This window comes from Mizuhopecten yessoensis, unplaced genomic scaffold, assembly GCF_002113885.1.
Source record: "Mizuhopecten yessoensis strain PY_sf001 unplaced genomic scaffold, ASM211388v2 scaffold11069, whole genome shotgun sequence".
Classification (NCBI taxonomy): Eukaryota; Metazoa; Mollusca; class Bivalvia; order Pectinida; family Pectinidae; genus Mizuhopecten; species Mizuhopecten yessoensis.
The window spans coordinates 362,644-377,383 of record NW_018408864.1 but is presented as its reverse complement, the minus strand read 5'-3'; the positions used below and the strand labels follow the sequence as shown (position 1 = coordinate 377,383).

Sequence of the window (14,740 nt, the reverse complement as noted above, 5' to 3'; positions counted from 1 at the left end):
GAGACCCCAGGGTCAAGAAATTCACAATTTCGGTAAAGCACCTTAAGACCCTTCCATCTATGAAGAGTATTTGATTCTACCATATCTGGGTCTTGAGAAGAAGATTTTTGAAATTTCAGTCAATTCAACCCTTTTTGGCCCCACCCATCAGCCCCTGGGGGTCAGTCAGGGCTCATAGGTGCATACTATCAAACTGCTACCTAATACTGATAATGCTAACCCAAATTGAATTACTTCCAATGGAAATTAAACAAATGTTGGTCCAAAATGTGATTTCCCTATATAAACTATAGTAAAGTTTACCCCCTCCCCAGGAGGAAACGTGAGACCCCAGGGTCAAGAAAATGTAAATTGTTTACGGACGCACGACGGACGACGACGGACAAAAGGCGATCGCAATAGGTCACTTGAGACTTTGTCTCAGGTGACCTAATAAAAAGCATTTGTTTCTAAGGCATGAAAATGGACAAAGCTTTCATCTGATTTACTGAATATCATTATCATTGATCATGCTTACCAGTTTTTTCCTTTCAGTTTGTCACTGATATTACAAATGTAATTAATAAAAAGGAATTCTGGTGTTGTACTAAACAAAATCAATTTTACTCTTAATTTGAATCAACTACTTAACTTATACAAAGATTGCTGTATACCAGATTTACGAAACTACTTTTGAGATAAAATGAAATTTTCAACTACCAAAGCATTAATTTTAAGACTTTTCCCTCATGATAAATCTAAAATGTTACAGACTCACATTTCAGCTTATCAAGAAGTGTGAGTGACTCGTGATCACTGTAGTGTATCACCGGTGGTGGACTGGGTGGTCGTAGTCTATCCTCCTCAATCCTCTGGTAGTGACGCATCTCACGGATGACGGCACGTTGTTTACACTCAAACTCATACTGGTCGTCCCTGGCCTGTGCGTAGTCCACGTGGACACGGCCTGTGTTTGGTTTGTCATCTTTATCCTCTATCTTCATTCTGTATCCTGTATTAGGAAATCGGATCATGTAACTCATTTTGTATCCTGTATAAGCAAACTGAATTATGTAATACGATCAACCAACACCGTGTTGGTAGGGAATACCAAAGAAGTCAACAGACAAGTATTATTGATGCCCACATGTAGACAAAACTGTACATGTGCATCCCTTTCTCTAACTTGGTTAAGTATATGGTTTTAAAATCATGAATTAATCCATGAAGAACTGAACTATGTGTAAATAATTATTTCAAGTTAGTTCAGAATATAGGTTTTTAAAATTTTCTTGAAATGATGTCAAACAGGGAAGAGTTAAGATACATCATAGTTAATCATATCCAGGAACACAGCCTGGATTTATTTTGTGTTTGCCAGGAGTATTCTTTTCAGAATAAATAAAAACAAAATGAATAAATTTTATAACCTCTCCTTGCTAGTGTAAATTTTGTGTTTGGAGTGACAGATTTGGCCAGGCAAGACCAGTGTCTAACACTCCATTGGTTACATTATATAACAAAACTTTGTAACAAAATATCACATCATACCTGACACGAACATAGACCTCTCCACACTGTCCTCCATCTCGTATCGAATATGGGCAAAGTTCTTTTTGCCTTTGCGGATACTGACAATATTCCCAAAGTTCTCAAATATCTCTGCAATCATTTCCTCTGTTGCATTCTCTGGTAGACCCCCAACAAAAATAGTTCTGCACCCCATTGGTCGTTCTCTGGTCGTCTGAGGTGTAGCATCTGTTCAAAATAAAGGTAAAATATACATTATAATCAGTCTATAGAGTCCACCTCTTATATATAGAACTGTCTGTGATATTCTAAGCAAAGCTCATCATTGGAAATTCTGCACTTGTTTGTAGATGTACTACCGGTAAATATGATCAGAAATTCTATTTTCACATTTTGAAAATAGTGAATTTCCAACCCTTTTGCTTTCAATCTTCCACAACAAGAAGTGAAAATTGTCATCTTGTTTGCAAATAATGTGAGGGGGAATTTATCATTTGGAATTTTTCCCCAAAATGTCAGAAGGCAAAAATATGTTGAAGTGATAACAGTGAAAGTAGATAGTGACTTCAGGTCAAACAAGCTGTGTAGGTATGTAACAGGGTCAATGTAGGTACATATCAAGGTCAATGTAGGTACATATCAAGGTCAAGAATAGCTACAATAGGATTACGAAAATATCGGAATAATGTAACATTGTTGTTGAATAAAGAGTAAGTTTTCAACATGGAATAAAAATCAAATTTTAAGTAGGCCAACTATTTACATTCCAACACTAGGCAAATAATACCAATACCAATTCTATACTTTCTGTGGGTCATGTATGTAGCTTGTAACAATCTTCCATATTGCCATCACGTACAATAAATCCAAATAATATACAATGTACATATTATTTAATACACAATATATGCCATCTGTTTATGTATTGTATATGTTATAGAATGGACATCTAGATGATGAAATTTGTTCATTGAATGCAATAACACATGTTTTGAGAATCCTAAATTTACATATCTGAACTTTCTTCCCAAAAACAGACCATAGCAATTAGCATGGCAAAACGTTTTAAGGCGAGTATTTTAGTAGTAGATGTGTCAGTAATGCAGACTTACTTTGAGGGGGAGGGTAGAGTACACTTGACTTCAGTGTCATTATCTCCTTTGGCATGAACTCTGACCCTGGGCCCCCCATCATAGGACCACCTGGCCCCATTCCTGGACCACCAGGCCCCATAGGACCCCAGCCTCCGTACTGGCAATAAAAATTCAGAGTTACTTCACAAAAAGATTAAACAAGCTCAAAATGATCAAATGGCAAATAGATTATAATGGTGAAGGATAAAGTAGCGATTCAGTTATGAACTTTAAACATGATTATACAAAAGGAAAAATAACTTCAATTTGGATATATATGTCATCATTTTGGGGAAGTGTATCTCACAAAATTTGGTTCCAATGTACACATATATTCCAAATCTATGTTAATTAGTATAATAATAATTAATGAAATTGAACAAAATTTGCAATCAGTAAGTTTATCAATTGAAAATATACGAAATGTTATACAAAAACAATGAAGGATATAGACCATATTAACATACCTGGTTAAACATCATCATCATGTTGGGATCTGGGCCCATCATGGGGTTCTGCATCATAGGGCCATAGTATCCCTGGCCTCCCATCATCATGTTATTGTTGTTACTACCGTCAGAATTCCCCATCATTCCTCCTGATGGGCTCGCACCAGAAGGGTCTACAAATTAAAACATTAAATATAACGAAATATAATGAAATTTTGTACAGATTTGTGATGAGGTTGTGTAACAAATTATCTTTTTACAGGTGCAGATTCTGCAGCTTGATATGTATAGTTAAAACAATTTGCATTTATTTACATCAGTTCATATCTGTACCTCAACACTGTGCTTGTACATTGTTTTCACTTGGCCAAGGACATACACCAAAAGGCTAACGGTATAACAACATTTCTGTGTTTATCTTAGTTAAGGCATTGCTTAGTTTACAAACCATTTCGACTTCCATCCATCATGATGCCCATGGGTGGTCTCCCCTTGTTCATGTTAAAGCTAAGAGGAGCATTGTTGGTGTTTGGATCCATGTTCCCACGATTGGATGGCATTTGGGGACCAATCATTGCTGAGGAAGAATATGGCACTTTTTATAGATCAAGAATATCAAATTAAACATGTACTCATTCCCTAGTTATATAAATATTTACGGTCTACACTTACATTCACTTAATAACCATTGTTCCTGCAAACTGGAGTTATTTCATAACCTGAATATAGAATGTGAAAAGCATCCATGATATCGACAATAATACATGTGGGTGGAATTAATTAAAGCTTCTGCACATTTCAGGCTGTTACTATGATTGAACTGACCACATGTCAGTATGTTTTGAAAATGAATTTTTATTCTGCTGATCGGAGTAGACTAATGATTTTTTTTCAAAAAAATGGTCATGATTTAATGAAACAAAAAAAGGAAATGTTTTGTATTTTGGTCAGACTCGGGCAGTGGTTTTTTTTGCTATGTTTTACTGACGAAAACAGGCTGTTTCCCCTAGCTAAAAAGTGCTTTATTTTTTCCAAAATGACCCAAGGGAGGAATGTATTCCCAATTCCAATACAAACAATGCTATATTTTCCCAATTTATTAAGGAACAGGCTGATGTATAATTTAGGTAACAAAAACACTGTCAGGTTATGAGATGATAACTATAGTTGAGCATGAGTAAATCGGAAAGATGACAATGCAAAGCCATATATGAGGAATTTACTTGTGCTCAATTAGAGTTTATATTACCCAAAAACCTGACCAAATCGAAAACTATTCCATAAATACACTACACGTAGTAAAGATTACTAGAACTATTGCTCTAAGGTCGATCCAGGTACAAAAATTACTTCACTAATTTGTGGATGTACGATGTAATAGAAGAAAGGAGCTTCAGTGGCGGGCAGACACACAATAGTTCACTACTATTGGATCGTTTATCCCATAACAGACCCTATGGCTATTGACTTCATCAACTATAGCAGTACTAGTGTACATACATGTTGTTGTGATGGACATAATGGTAAACAATCTATAATTGTCCATAACATAAATATTGTAAGGTAACCAACGAACAAAAGAGCGTTTATTGACACAAGGAAGAGTGGTACATTGTATGTAACATCAGCAACTGAGGCCACTTTCTTGATCTGGTTCAACTGTTACAACCAGCTGAACCCAAAAAGAAAATAGCAGGCTCAGGTCTGAACAGAGGAAAAATACTGAAGTGAACAGCCAGATATTATCATCAACATACTCTTGTCTCAAGTATTTCAGTTTGATTATTAACAGCCATCTTAACAACTTTTACTTACTTTGCTGGTTGTTGTTATAACTTTTCATAGCCATGGTGGAGGGTTATAACTGAAAATATAGACAGAATTTTTTTACTCACCAAACAAACAATTTCTAACATGGCCAAAATGTGGGAAAACTCAGCAATGTTAAAAAAAGGTCATAATTTTGTACATATGTTCATTAATTGAGTGGAATGAAATAAGGTTTTTACGCCAATTAAAAAAGTCTCAAATAAAACCCCTTATTTCTAACCAAATTGCCTTAAAATTATTGTAAATCTCACATATTGGTCTCCAGGAAATCTGGCATAGGCATTGGCTACTTGAAATTAAAAACTCGACCAACTTATGTGGGTACTTGATATATATAACTGATGCAAGATACCACTGTTGAGGTGGAGATGGTGCTGATCACTGGCACTGGTTTACAGGGTCAATATAGGTCAAATATGTTTAAAATTTGGAATCTCTTGTGAAAAGCTTTGCATTCCACATGAGGGAATTTCCCTTTAGCCTAGAAAGTATTTGATCACATGTTTAAGACTAAGCAAATGCATGTATCCTTTTCACAACATCCTTCCTATTACAAGCTGGTCTACAGGTGGACCCTCACTGTTCAAGGTAGTGGAGAACCCTTTTGTGGTCATCTTTTAGAACGTAAATTTGGAAAAAGAAGGGAAGGGGTGTTGGAGTAATGAATGTGCATTATACATGGCCTAAGTTAACACAGATAATGTTTTTGGTTCATTGTACATGAATGTAGTGCTTTCTCAATTTAGGGTCTTTTTAATGATTTTTTATTCATTTCACAAAAATCATACCAAAATGAATGGTGTTCTTTCCCTTTTCAATAAACGTGGTTGATTAATTTGTGTGGAATTTATTTTGGCATGAATTGTTTTCCAGCTCACCACAAATGTGTCTTGGATAGCTGAACAAAATTTATTATGATCAGGATTCAAGCAAAATTATTTAACACTTTTTTGGTAAAACCATATTGGGAAACAAATTGTGGTTCGAGAACTGCTTGGTGTCAAAGTTCTCGTCTAGCTTTACGCAGGAGGGTAAAGCGTCCGAATAGAAAGTCTGGGATCCCATCGATCGCATGTCCTTTCACTAAATCCTTCTTAATATTACAGTAGATTAAAACCAATCGTTAAAAAAGGATAAATAATTCGAGAAAAAAACCCAGACAAATGTGCTGAATAATGCACGTGTGCTGGATACACAAACGCTTATATGACCGAACTAGGCCTATACAATGCTTATTTGCCTTTGCGTGTCTATCATCTGTGGATAATGTCATAATTCCGATTACAACGCCATCTTTAGTCCCATTGACTGGGCATTGCGGTTTAGTAAACATCACCCCATTTCTATATTACTTCTAATTGCATGGTTTTGAACATGTCTGACAATCAAAACAATGCATTTAAATTGAAGAGTTAAGTTTTCAAGTTTACAAAGCAATGTTACCATATAATTCTAATGATATTGTGGACGCCGATACCTCTCACACGCACCTGCAAGCGGATGACCTTCACCCCACTGAATAGTACGAAAATTGCCTGCGAAGTACTATGAATCAGTGTAACATATTATAATAAACTAATACCATTAGATTTATGAAACACTTGTAATAACAGAAATAATAATATTCCCACAGCAACAGATTGAAATATTTATACGAAACTAATGTAATATTAATATTTATACGAAACTAATGTAATATTTAGATTTTTGACGGAATTAAAATTTCCGGAGGTAAACATCTTCAATAATTCTTGTTGATGTATTTTCTCTCTCTCGTTTGAATCAATCGTTCATTTCTAAAAAAATCTTATTGATATATTGATCAAACAATCTCAGTATTTTCAATGATATATAAATTAAAATTGATTTCCGGATATTTACTTTTGGTTTAATTTCTACACACAACATCCTGTTAGCAGACAGCCGACAACTGAACCGTCTGATATGGAGCAACTACCAAAAGGTTACCTTCCAGAATATTTTTTCATTTATTGGGGAATAGCGTTAAAATTATTTAACGCTTTAATAGGAAAAATATGTGACCTTATCATACACCAGACACTCAAGACCAAGAAGAAGCGTAACGGGCGATCAATTGGGTGGCGGGGGAGGGGTGAGGGATGTGGACATTCCCACCCGGGCTCCACTTTCCTTTCTCTTTCAAGATGCATAATTTTTCGATTGCATCGCTGTTGAAACTTATGCAACAGGGCATACTAAGATGTGAACCAAGAGAAATCTTGAACTTGAAGGTGGCCCAGTCTAGCTCCCCGAGCCTTAGTGAAGTTAGTCCATAAACGCTACAGTCACAGGAGCCTAAAAGTTCTGTCAATAATGAATAATAACAGTAATACACAAAAAATACCTATAATATGCTTAAAAAATATTGTTTAAGCATATTATAGGTATTTTTTTGTATTAGTGTTATTATTCATTATTGACAGAACTTCAGGCCCCTGTGGTACAGTACAGACGGAGTATAACTAAGTTATACTGACCCATACAGGCAGATTTGGATATGAAGTCAAATATGACTATTCACTTAGAGGACAAATGTAAACAAACTGTTACTGGACATATTTATCTAGTGCTGTCGATAAAGTTGCTGACTATAGGTTTGCACTCCATCCCTCTGTCATTTTGTTCTATAAATCCTTCTGTAGTTCCATCCTTCAGTCCAAATTGTGTTCATCCCAAAGTTTGTCTAGGGCATATCTACATACTATTTCACCTGAAGTAACCAGATTTGGTGTACAAGATGTCTTGACTGGTGGAGTTGCGAGTACAAGAAGTATATGTCGTTGGGAACTTTATCCTCAGAAAGGTGCACAGCTCGGTAAAAATGAAGAAAGCATTACCGGTGGGGGACTATGGATTACCTTGTTTAAATGTGTATTAAAAATAGGAACAGAAATAAAATGAACCTCTCTGTGCAGTGTTAGCCAAATTTTTCTCTGTATACTTGGCTCTTTGTTTCTGATTTTTTTTAATATTTATTATAAGCTCACTTAGCATGAAGTGTGTATGAGCTTACGGAATGGTGACAAAATTCTCCTGAATAACTAAGAGGCTTAAAGTGATAATATTTGGCCATTTATATACATCATGCTGGTATGAAGGGCTATTTGTTTAAATGAATGACCTTGACTCGCTTTCAAGGACTGACGAGGTAAATTTTGTTAAAATCTTTTAAGCCAAGAGGTGAGGGTGATATTTGGCATGTGGCATACTGAGTTGAGAGGCTACCAATTTTATTCAAATAAATTACCTTTTCCCACATTAGAGATCACATGATTTTAATGTGCAAAAACCTTTAAACAACTTTTCTAACTTTGATTGACTTTCAAGGTCACATGATTCACACTTGGTAAGACATTTAAATAATTACTTCCTATGACCAAGAGGTCTAGTGTAATGAAAAAACTACCAATTCTGTTTAAGTAAATGGCCTTAACCCACTTTCAAGGTCACAGGAGTCAGTGTTATTAAAAACATATTATCAACTTCTTCTGCATAACCAAAAGGCCTAGGATAATGTTATTTAAGGAGTAGCATGCTGAGATGGAAGATAAAGGCTATAAAGTTTGTTTAAATGAATGATCTTGACCAACTTTCAATTTCAACAGGATCAAAATATATTGAACTACTGTTTAAACCTTGAAAGACTTCTTCTAAATAACCTAAATTCTCGAGTGATGACACATGGCTAGTAGCATGTGGAGATGAAAGTATCAAATCTGTTCAAACGAATGACTTGTTAAAGTATTTTCTTGAATCGCAATACACAGATGTGATAAACAATTTGGACATCTGTATAAAAAAAATACATTGAAGCGTAATCCTAAGCAGTCGGTAGACATTCAAACTACAAGTGTATCGGGAGTATTGTACTTCAGCTTACACAGGCTATACATCAATCCTGTTACAACAGTATCATATTTATTATATAGAACTAATAATGTAAGGTTTGTTTGTTCCAGTATTCCCCCTGAAATGTGCAGTACAGAAGTACCTGTGGGGCAAGGTGGGAATTGATAGTGAGGTCGCCAAGCTGTCGTTGAGTGCAGACTCCACATTTGAAGTGGATGAGAATTTGACATATGCAGAGGTATTCACATTGATCAGACAAGCCTTGTTAATCCAGTCACATAAAGCCTGTTTTTCACTTTTGAGTCACTGTGTTCAGATTTGTTTTTCTAACCATTGGACAAAGATGCGCTCTAAGTAAAGACAAGAGGATTTCCCAAGCAGTTGTATGGCATGACATCAACCATGCATTGATGTCACGTCAACAATAGCAGATCACGAAAGGCAATTTATTTGATTTTGAAAACCATGCAACTAACACATTGGTTTTCTTCTTCTGATCAAAAGAGATTTTAAGGAAAATAGGTGAGAAAAAGGATCATTACCAATCCTGAGGTTAGGAAAGATATAACTCCACCCTTTGTGGAGATTCTTGACTGTCTAACCCTCAACTGAAGTAGCCTACAATTAGACAACCACGAATATCCTCTACGGGGGAGAATCCTCTGTCCTAACCTCAAGGTAGGGAAAGATTCTATTGATTATTTTCAAGATTATCTCTAGTAATCCTTATGCCTCACAATCTAGCCACTTTTGCTGGCAATGAAAGTGGTGATGAATTATCAAAGTTCCAACAAGTGTCCCAGTTAAGAACCATATGGTCACTTAAGATTGTTGTTTGATTTGAGGAATCATTTAGCACAGTTGGTAGACCACTAGACATCTTGCACTAGCATGTTTGACTTCTATAGCTAGCAGAAACACAAAGAAAAATTACCTTGGTAACTGTATAGCAGTTATTTATCTCAAGGGCCCCTGAAAAGCCTTTGTGTATTGTTACTTTATTGTTATAGATAAATTGAGGGTTACTGTAGAAGGATTATAGATTAGGGTTTAAGTTTCTCTAAAAAATCATGGTCTTGACGCAACCTGCAGGTTCTAAAACCTCGGGTGGTTGGTTGGCACAGTGGATAACGCATGCACACTTGCCTTTCACCAAGGCGGCCCAGGTTTGATTCCCCGATTGGACATGAAAAGGTATCGGGTCATCTGCCCAACAACATGGGTTTTCTCTTGATACTTTGGTTTCTTCCAACATCAAGACCTTCCATGCACTAACATCCGGGCCAACAAGTGTGATTATTATAAGTTAAAATAACATGTTTTATAATTGTTGAAAAATACTTAAAACTATGCAAATAGTTTGCTTAAGCAAGAAACATCATAAATTCAACAGTAGAAAGCAGCATTAAAATGAAATAAAAAACACTCCAAAACTTTGGTCTTCATAAAACAATGACAGTTTCAGCACACCAAATATATTCTCATACAATTTCTGTATTTTTTAGCTATGGATGGGCACACATCCCAATGGTCCATCCAGGATAATTTCAGGCTCAGGAGATGCAGATATCGACTTAGGAGCTTGGGTTAAAAAAAATGCAGATAGTATAGGCAAAGATATGGAGAAAGATAAGAACTTGGCATTCCTATTTAAAGTTCTCTCTGTCAAAACAGCATTGTCCATTCAAGCACATCCAGACAAGGTAGGATTTGTTTTTCTTAATTATAATGTGTTTTGTATATACGTCTTGAAACTTAAGTTTACATGTTGAAAAAACAGCGTTCACGGTCTATAAACTCCATACAGTCAAATTCATCAAAGCAAGACCATTCTTTTTATGAAATACATCAAATTCCTTGAAAAAACAATAAATGATTGTTGACAAACAAGTTCCATTTAATATTAGGAACTTAGTTAATGACTGTTTTCTTTTTTTTCTGTTTTGTTTCATGATAAATGAGCTATAGCTATGAAATGGTAGTTTAATTGGAGATCTATATTATTGTACATGTGTATCACTGATTTCTGTTGTCAGGTCCTGGCTGAAAAGATACATCATGAAAAGCCTGACATTTATAAAGACCCAAACCACAAACCAGAAATGGCCATAGCTCTGACACCCTTCAAGGGACTTTGTGGGTTCAGACCAATTACAGAAGTTGCTGGATTTCTTAAATGTGAGCTGGCCATTAATGACTGCAAAGCAACAAATGTTAGCAAACATTGTCATATATATCAGAAATTTGAACAATCAATATGATGTTAATCTGATTTGCAGGTTTTGAACTAAGTTCATAAAAATATGTTATTGTCTCCTTCCTTTTGTTTTGTTGATATATTTTTTTTAGGTACCAACAATGTATGCAGTTTTTGAAAAACGTATCTCTATTTCGAAACTTTTAAGACACATTCAGATTCTCTTTACAGGTTTACATGTATGATATCAAACTGCTCTTAGACAATGAAGAATTCCGTACAGTTGCGATATTTGTTTTCAAGCATTTTAGAATTCTGTACTTGATAAACAGATATTTGTTTTCAAGTATTGAAGGAATTTGTACTTGATAAACAGATATTTGTTTTCAAGTTATGAAGGAATTTGTACTTGATAAACAGATATTTGTTTTCAAGCATTGAAGGATTCTGTACTTGATAAACGGATATTTGTTTTCAAGTTATGAAGGAATTTGTACTTGATGAACAGATATTTGTTTTCAAACATTGAAGGATTCTGTACTTGATAAACGGATATTTGTTTTCAAACATTGAAGGATTCTGTACTTGATGAACAGATATTTGTTTTCAAACATTGAAGGATTCTGTACTTGATAAACAGATATTTGTTTTCAAGTATTGAAGGAATTTGTACTTGATAAACAGATATTTGTTTTCAAGCATTGAAGGATTCTGTTCTTGATAAACATATATTTGTTTTCAAGTATTGAAGGAATTTGTACTTGATAAACAGATATTTGTTTTCAAGTATTGAAGGAATTTGTACTTGATAAACAGATATTTGTTTTCAAGCATTGAAGGATTCTGTTCTTGATAAACATATATTTGTTTTCAAGTATTGAAGGAATTTGTACTTGATAAACAGATATTTGTTTTCAAGTATTGAAGGAATTTGTACTTGATAAACAGATATTTGTTTTCAAGAATTGACGAATGCTGTACCGTCACCAGGAATGATATTTGTTTTCAGATATTGAAGAGTTCCGTACAGCTGTGGGTGGTCAATATGTGGTGAAGCTGCTCACAGCAAGTAAATGTATGGACCCGAAAATGCATAGAGAAGCCATGAAGGACTGCTTCACAGGGCTGATGAATCAGAAAAAGGAAACCATCCATACCCAGCTGAGCAGTCTGATCAGCCACGTGGCACAGCTGGGTATGTCACTACAGTTTTAAGTCACAAAATTAAGGCATTTCAATTGCAAATCATTTTGTTTATCACAAATTCGCTAATTCTGAAGAAGAATTCAATATTCTTTTAAATTTGTATAAAAACTGACAGTTGCACACACTGACACAAAAATATTCTTACCATAAAAACATGATTTTAAAAAACTATAAAAAATGTGAATTCCAGATTTTAAATTTCAATATTTTTATTCGACTCTAATATTTTCATCCTATTGAAAATCTGAAAGTTTACCAAACTATACTCGTTTTGTAATCTGGATCATGTAGCCAACTGTGACGTTCTGCAACAAATTTAAGTGTAAATGTATGTTACCAGAAAATTTTATGTCGAAAAATAACACAAAAAATAAACACAAACAAGACTCTCAGCAATGTAATATAAAATTCACCATCATAATTAAAACAGAGCTTTGATATTTCAGAAAACAAATATCCACTTGGTAATTATATATGTACTTGTTCCTGTTCGCAGAAAAAGAGGGCAAAGACACCAGCGGGTATGAGGCAGATGTTCTATTGAAGTTAAACAAAGAATTCCCAGGAGATGTGGGGTGCTTCGCCATCTACTTCCTTAATATTGTCAACCTGAAACCAGGAGAAGCTATGTTCCTCAGAGCTAGCTTGCCACATGCCTATCTGTCTGGAGGTAAGAGGCTTTGGGTACAGAGGGAAAGTTGATGGACGGGTACATGCCTATCTGTCTGGAGGTAAGAGGCTTTGGATACAGAGGGAAAGTTGATGGATGGGAACATGCCTATCTGTCGGGAGGTAAAATGCTTTGGGTACAGAGGGAAAGTTGATAGACGGTTACATAGTGGACTATGAGGCTAGGGGCCTGGAACAATGGATCAGAATGTTCTGCATTTTCGCAATATCAAGTCAATGATGTCTAGAATAAATCCTTCATGAGAAAGGTGAAATTCTCATTGACTGAAAATAGGAGTTATGATTAGCTGCAATAATACCATGGTCCAACGAACGTTTCCAGTCTCTGTCACTTTGTCACAATACATATATATTTAATTTTTAGGTCACCTGAGCTTTTGCTCAAGTGACCTATTGCTATCCGTTTTCTTCCGTCGTCGTCCGTCGTCCGTCGTCCGTCGTCCGTTAACATTTTACATTTCAAACTTAAAGTCAAGTTCTGCTGGGCCGATTGAACTGAAAGTTGGTAGGAATGATCGCCTCATGGTCCTGACAAAGTGTTGTTATTTTTCGGGTCGATCAGAAATCCAATATGGCCGCCACGGCCGCCATTTTGAAAACCTATTTCAAACTTAAAGTCAAGTTCTGCTGGACCGATTGAACTGAAAGTTGGTAGGAATGATCGCCTCATGGTCCTGACAAAGTGTTGTTATTTTTCGGGTCGATCAGAAATCCAATATGGCCGCCACGGCCGCCATTTTGAAAACCTATTTCAAACTTAAAGTCAAGTTCTGCTGGACCGATTGAACTGAAAGTTGGTAGGAATGATCGCCTCATGGTCCTGACAAAGTGTTGTTATTTTTCGGGTCAATCAGAAATACAATTTGGCTGCCATGGCCGCTATTTTGCTACTAAGTTCTAATAGGCCGATCTCACTTAAAATTGGTCTAGGAATGATCAGCTCATGGTCCTGACAAAGTTAAGTTAACATTATACTATTTTTTACTCAAATTGGTACATATTTCAACAACAAAAATAAATACTGTAGACTCAGGTGACCGTTTAGGCCCATGGGCCTCTTGTTTAAACAATTATTTTAGATTTGTCATTTCAATTGTTCAAAGGGATTCTCTATCATAATGTCAGAAACATATCTGAGGTGGATGCAGTGAGTTTACGAAATTTTCTGCACATATCTGTAATAGTCGTCTTTTATCGTGGATATACGACAACTCCTGGGTTCTTTTCTCAGTTAATTTATTACGTAAGTAAAAACCCTGTAACATGAAATACATCATATTACTACACATATAACATTTATACAATCACATGAGCTAAGACATATCAAACAACTACCTGGCCGTAGCCAGTTACATAAGTTACAATAGTGGAATACGTATTACAACTGTTACATTCAATCTATATATTATATAGAAATACAGCATAATTACAAATATATTAAAATACCCACCTCTTCAATGTGAAGAGGGTTTTCTCGGACAAAGTCCGCCGAGTCCTCAGTCTTACTCGTTCAATGTAAGCTATAAAAGGAAACAATATATATTAAAAACTTGCTTCTTCGAAATCACTTGTCTACTAAATTGACCACGCCCGATTTCTAAATTTACAAAGACTTTCAAAATATTAACTTTACTTTTAACAAAAATATTACGTTAATTAAATATATTATTGAATAGATACTATAATGAATTAAACTTATATTTATACGCGAGTACTTACATTATTTGCTTTTGGCTCTAGTGCCCGCTACCTCTTTTAATTCCTATGCTGGCTAGGTAAAGATATAGGTGTACAAATGTTCGCTGTGCTCGCTCTGGCCGCTCTGTTCAAAGTGACCAGTGCACCAGGTAAATTAC

At 35.4% G+C, this 14,740-nt stretch overlaps 2 protein-coding genes and 1 long non-coding RNA gene across 4 annotated transcripts in view; 1 reads left to right on the top strand and 2 right to left on the bottom strand.

Annotated features, from left to right (window-relative positions):
• LOC110465277 (ecto-NOX disulfide-thiol exchanger 2-like) overlaps positions 1-6,556 on the bottom strand; it is a 22,448-nt gene extending 15,892 nt beyond the window's left edge. The window contains exons 1-7 of one of the 2 annotated variants that reach the window (XM_021520984.1): positions 6,365-6,556; positions 4,907-4,955; positions 3,540-3,668; positions 3,110-3,264; positions 2,622-2,760; positions 1,531-1,737; positions 758-991 (exon numbers count right to left, since the gene is read on the bottom strand). In XM_021520984.1, coding sequence (XP_021376659.1) covers positions 758-991; positions 1,531-1,737; positions 2,622-2,760; positions 3,110-3,264; positions 3,540-3,668; positions 4,907-4,940 — 898 coding nt within the window. In that variant the 5' untranslated portion in view covers positions 4,941-4,955; positions 6,365-6,556. The remainder of the gene's footprint in view (positions 1-757; positions 992-1,530; positions 1,738-2,621; positions 2,761-3,109; positions 3,265-3,539; positions 3,669-4,906; positions 4,956-6,364) is intronic. The other variant, XM_021520985.1, reaches the window with a different exon arrangement.
• Positions 6,557-6,817: 261 nt separating this feature from the next.
• LOC110465320 (mannose-6-phosphate isomerase-like) overlaps positions 6,818-14,740 on the top strand; it is a 12,402-nt gene continuing 4,479 nt past the window's right edge. The window contains exons 1-6 of the mRNA XM_021521052.1: positions 6,818-6,884; positions 8,902-9,029; positions 10,297-10,494; positions 10,828-10,969; positions 11,998-12,183; positions 12,691-12,864. Coding sequence (XP_021376727.1) covers positions 6,866-6,884; positions 8,902-9,029; positions 10,297-10,494; positions 10,828-10,969; positions 11,998-12,183; positions 12,691-12,864 — 847 coding nt within the window. The 5' untranslated portion in view covers positions 6,818-6,865. The remainder of the gene's footprint in view (positions 6,885-8,901; positions 9,030-10,296; positions 10,495-10,827; positions 10,970-11,997; positions 12,184-12,690; positions 12,865-14,740) is intronic.
• Positions 14,047-14,722, bottom strand: LOC110465322. The gene is made up of 3 exons (XR_002464597.1): positions 14,604-14,722; positions 14,335-14,404; positions 14,047-14,140 (listed from the first exon to the last, which is right to left on the bottom strand). It is a non-coding gene; the product is annotated as an uncharacterized LOC110465322 (long non-coding RNA).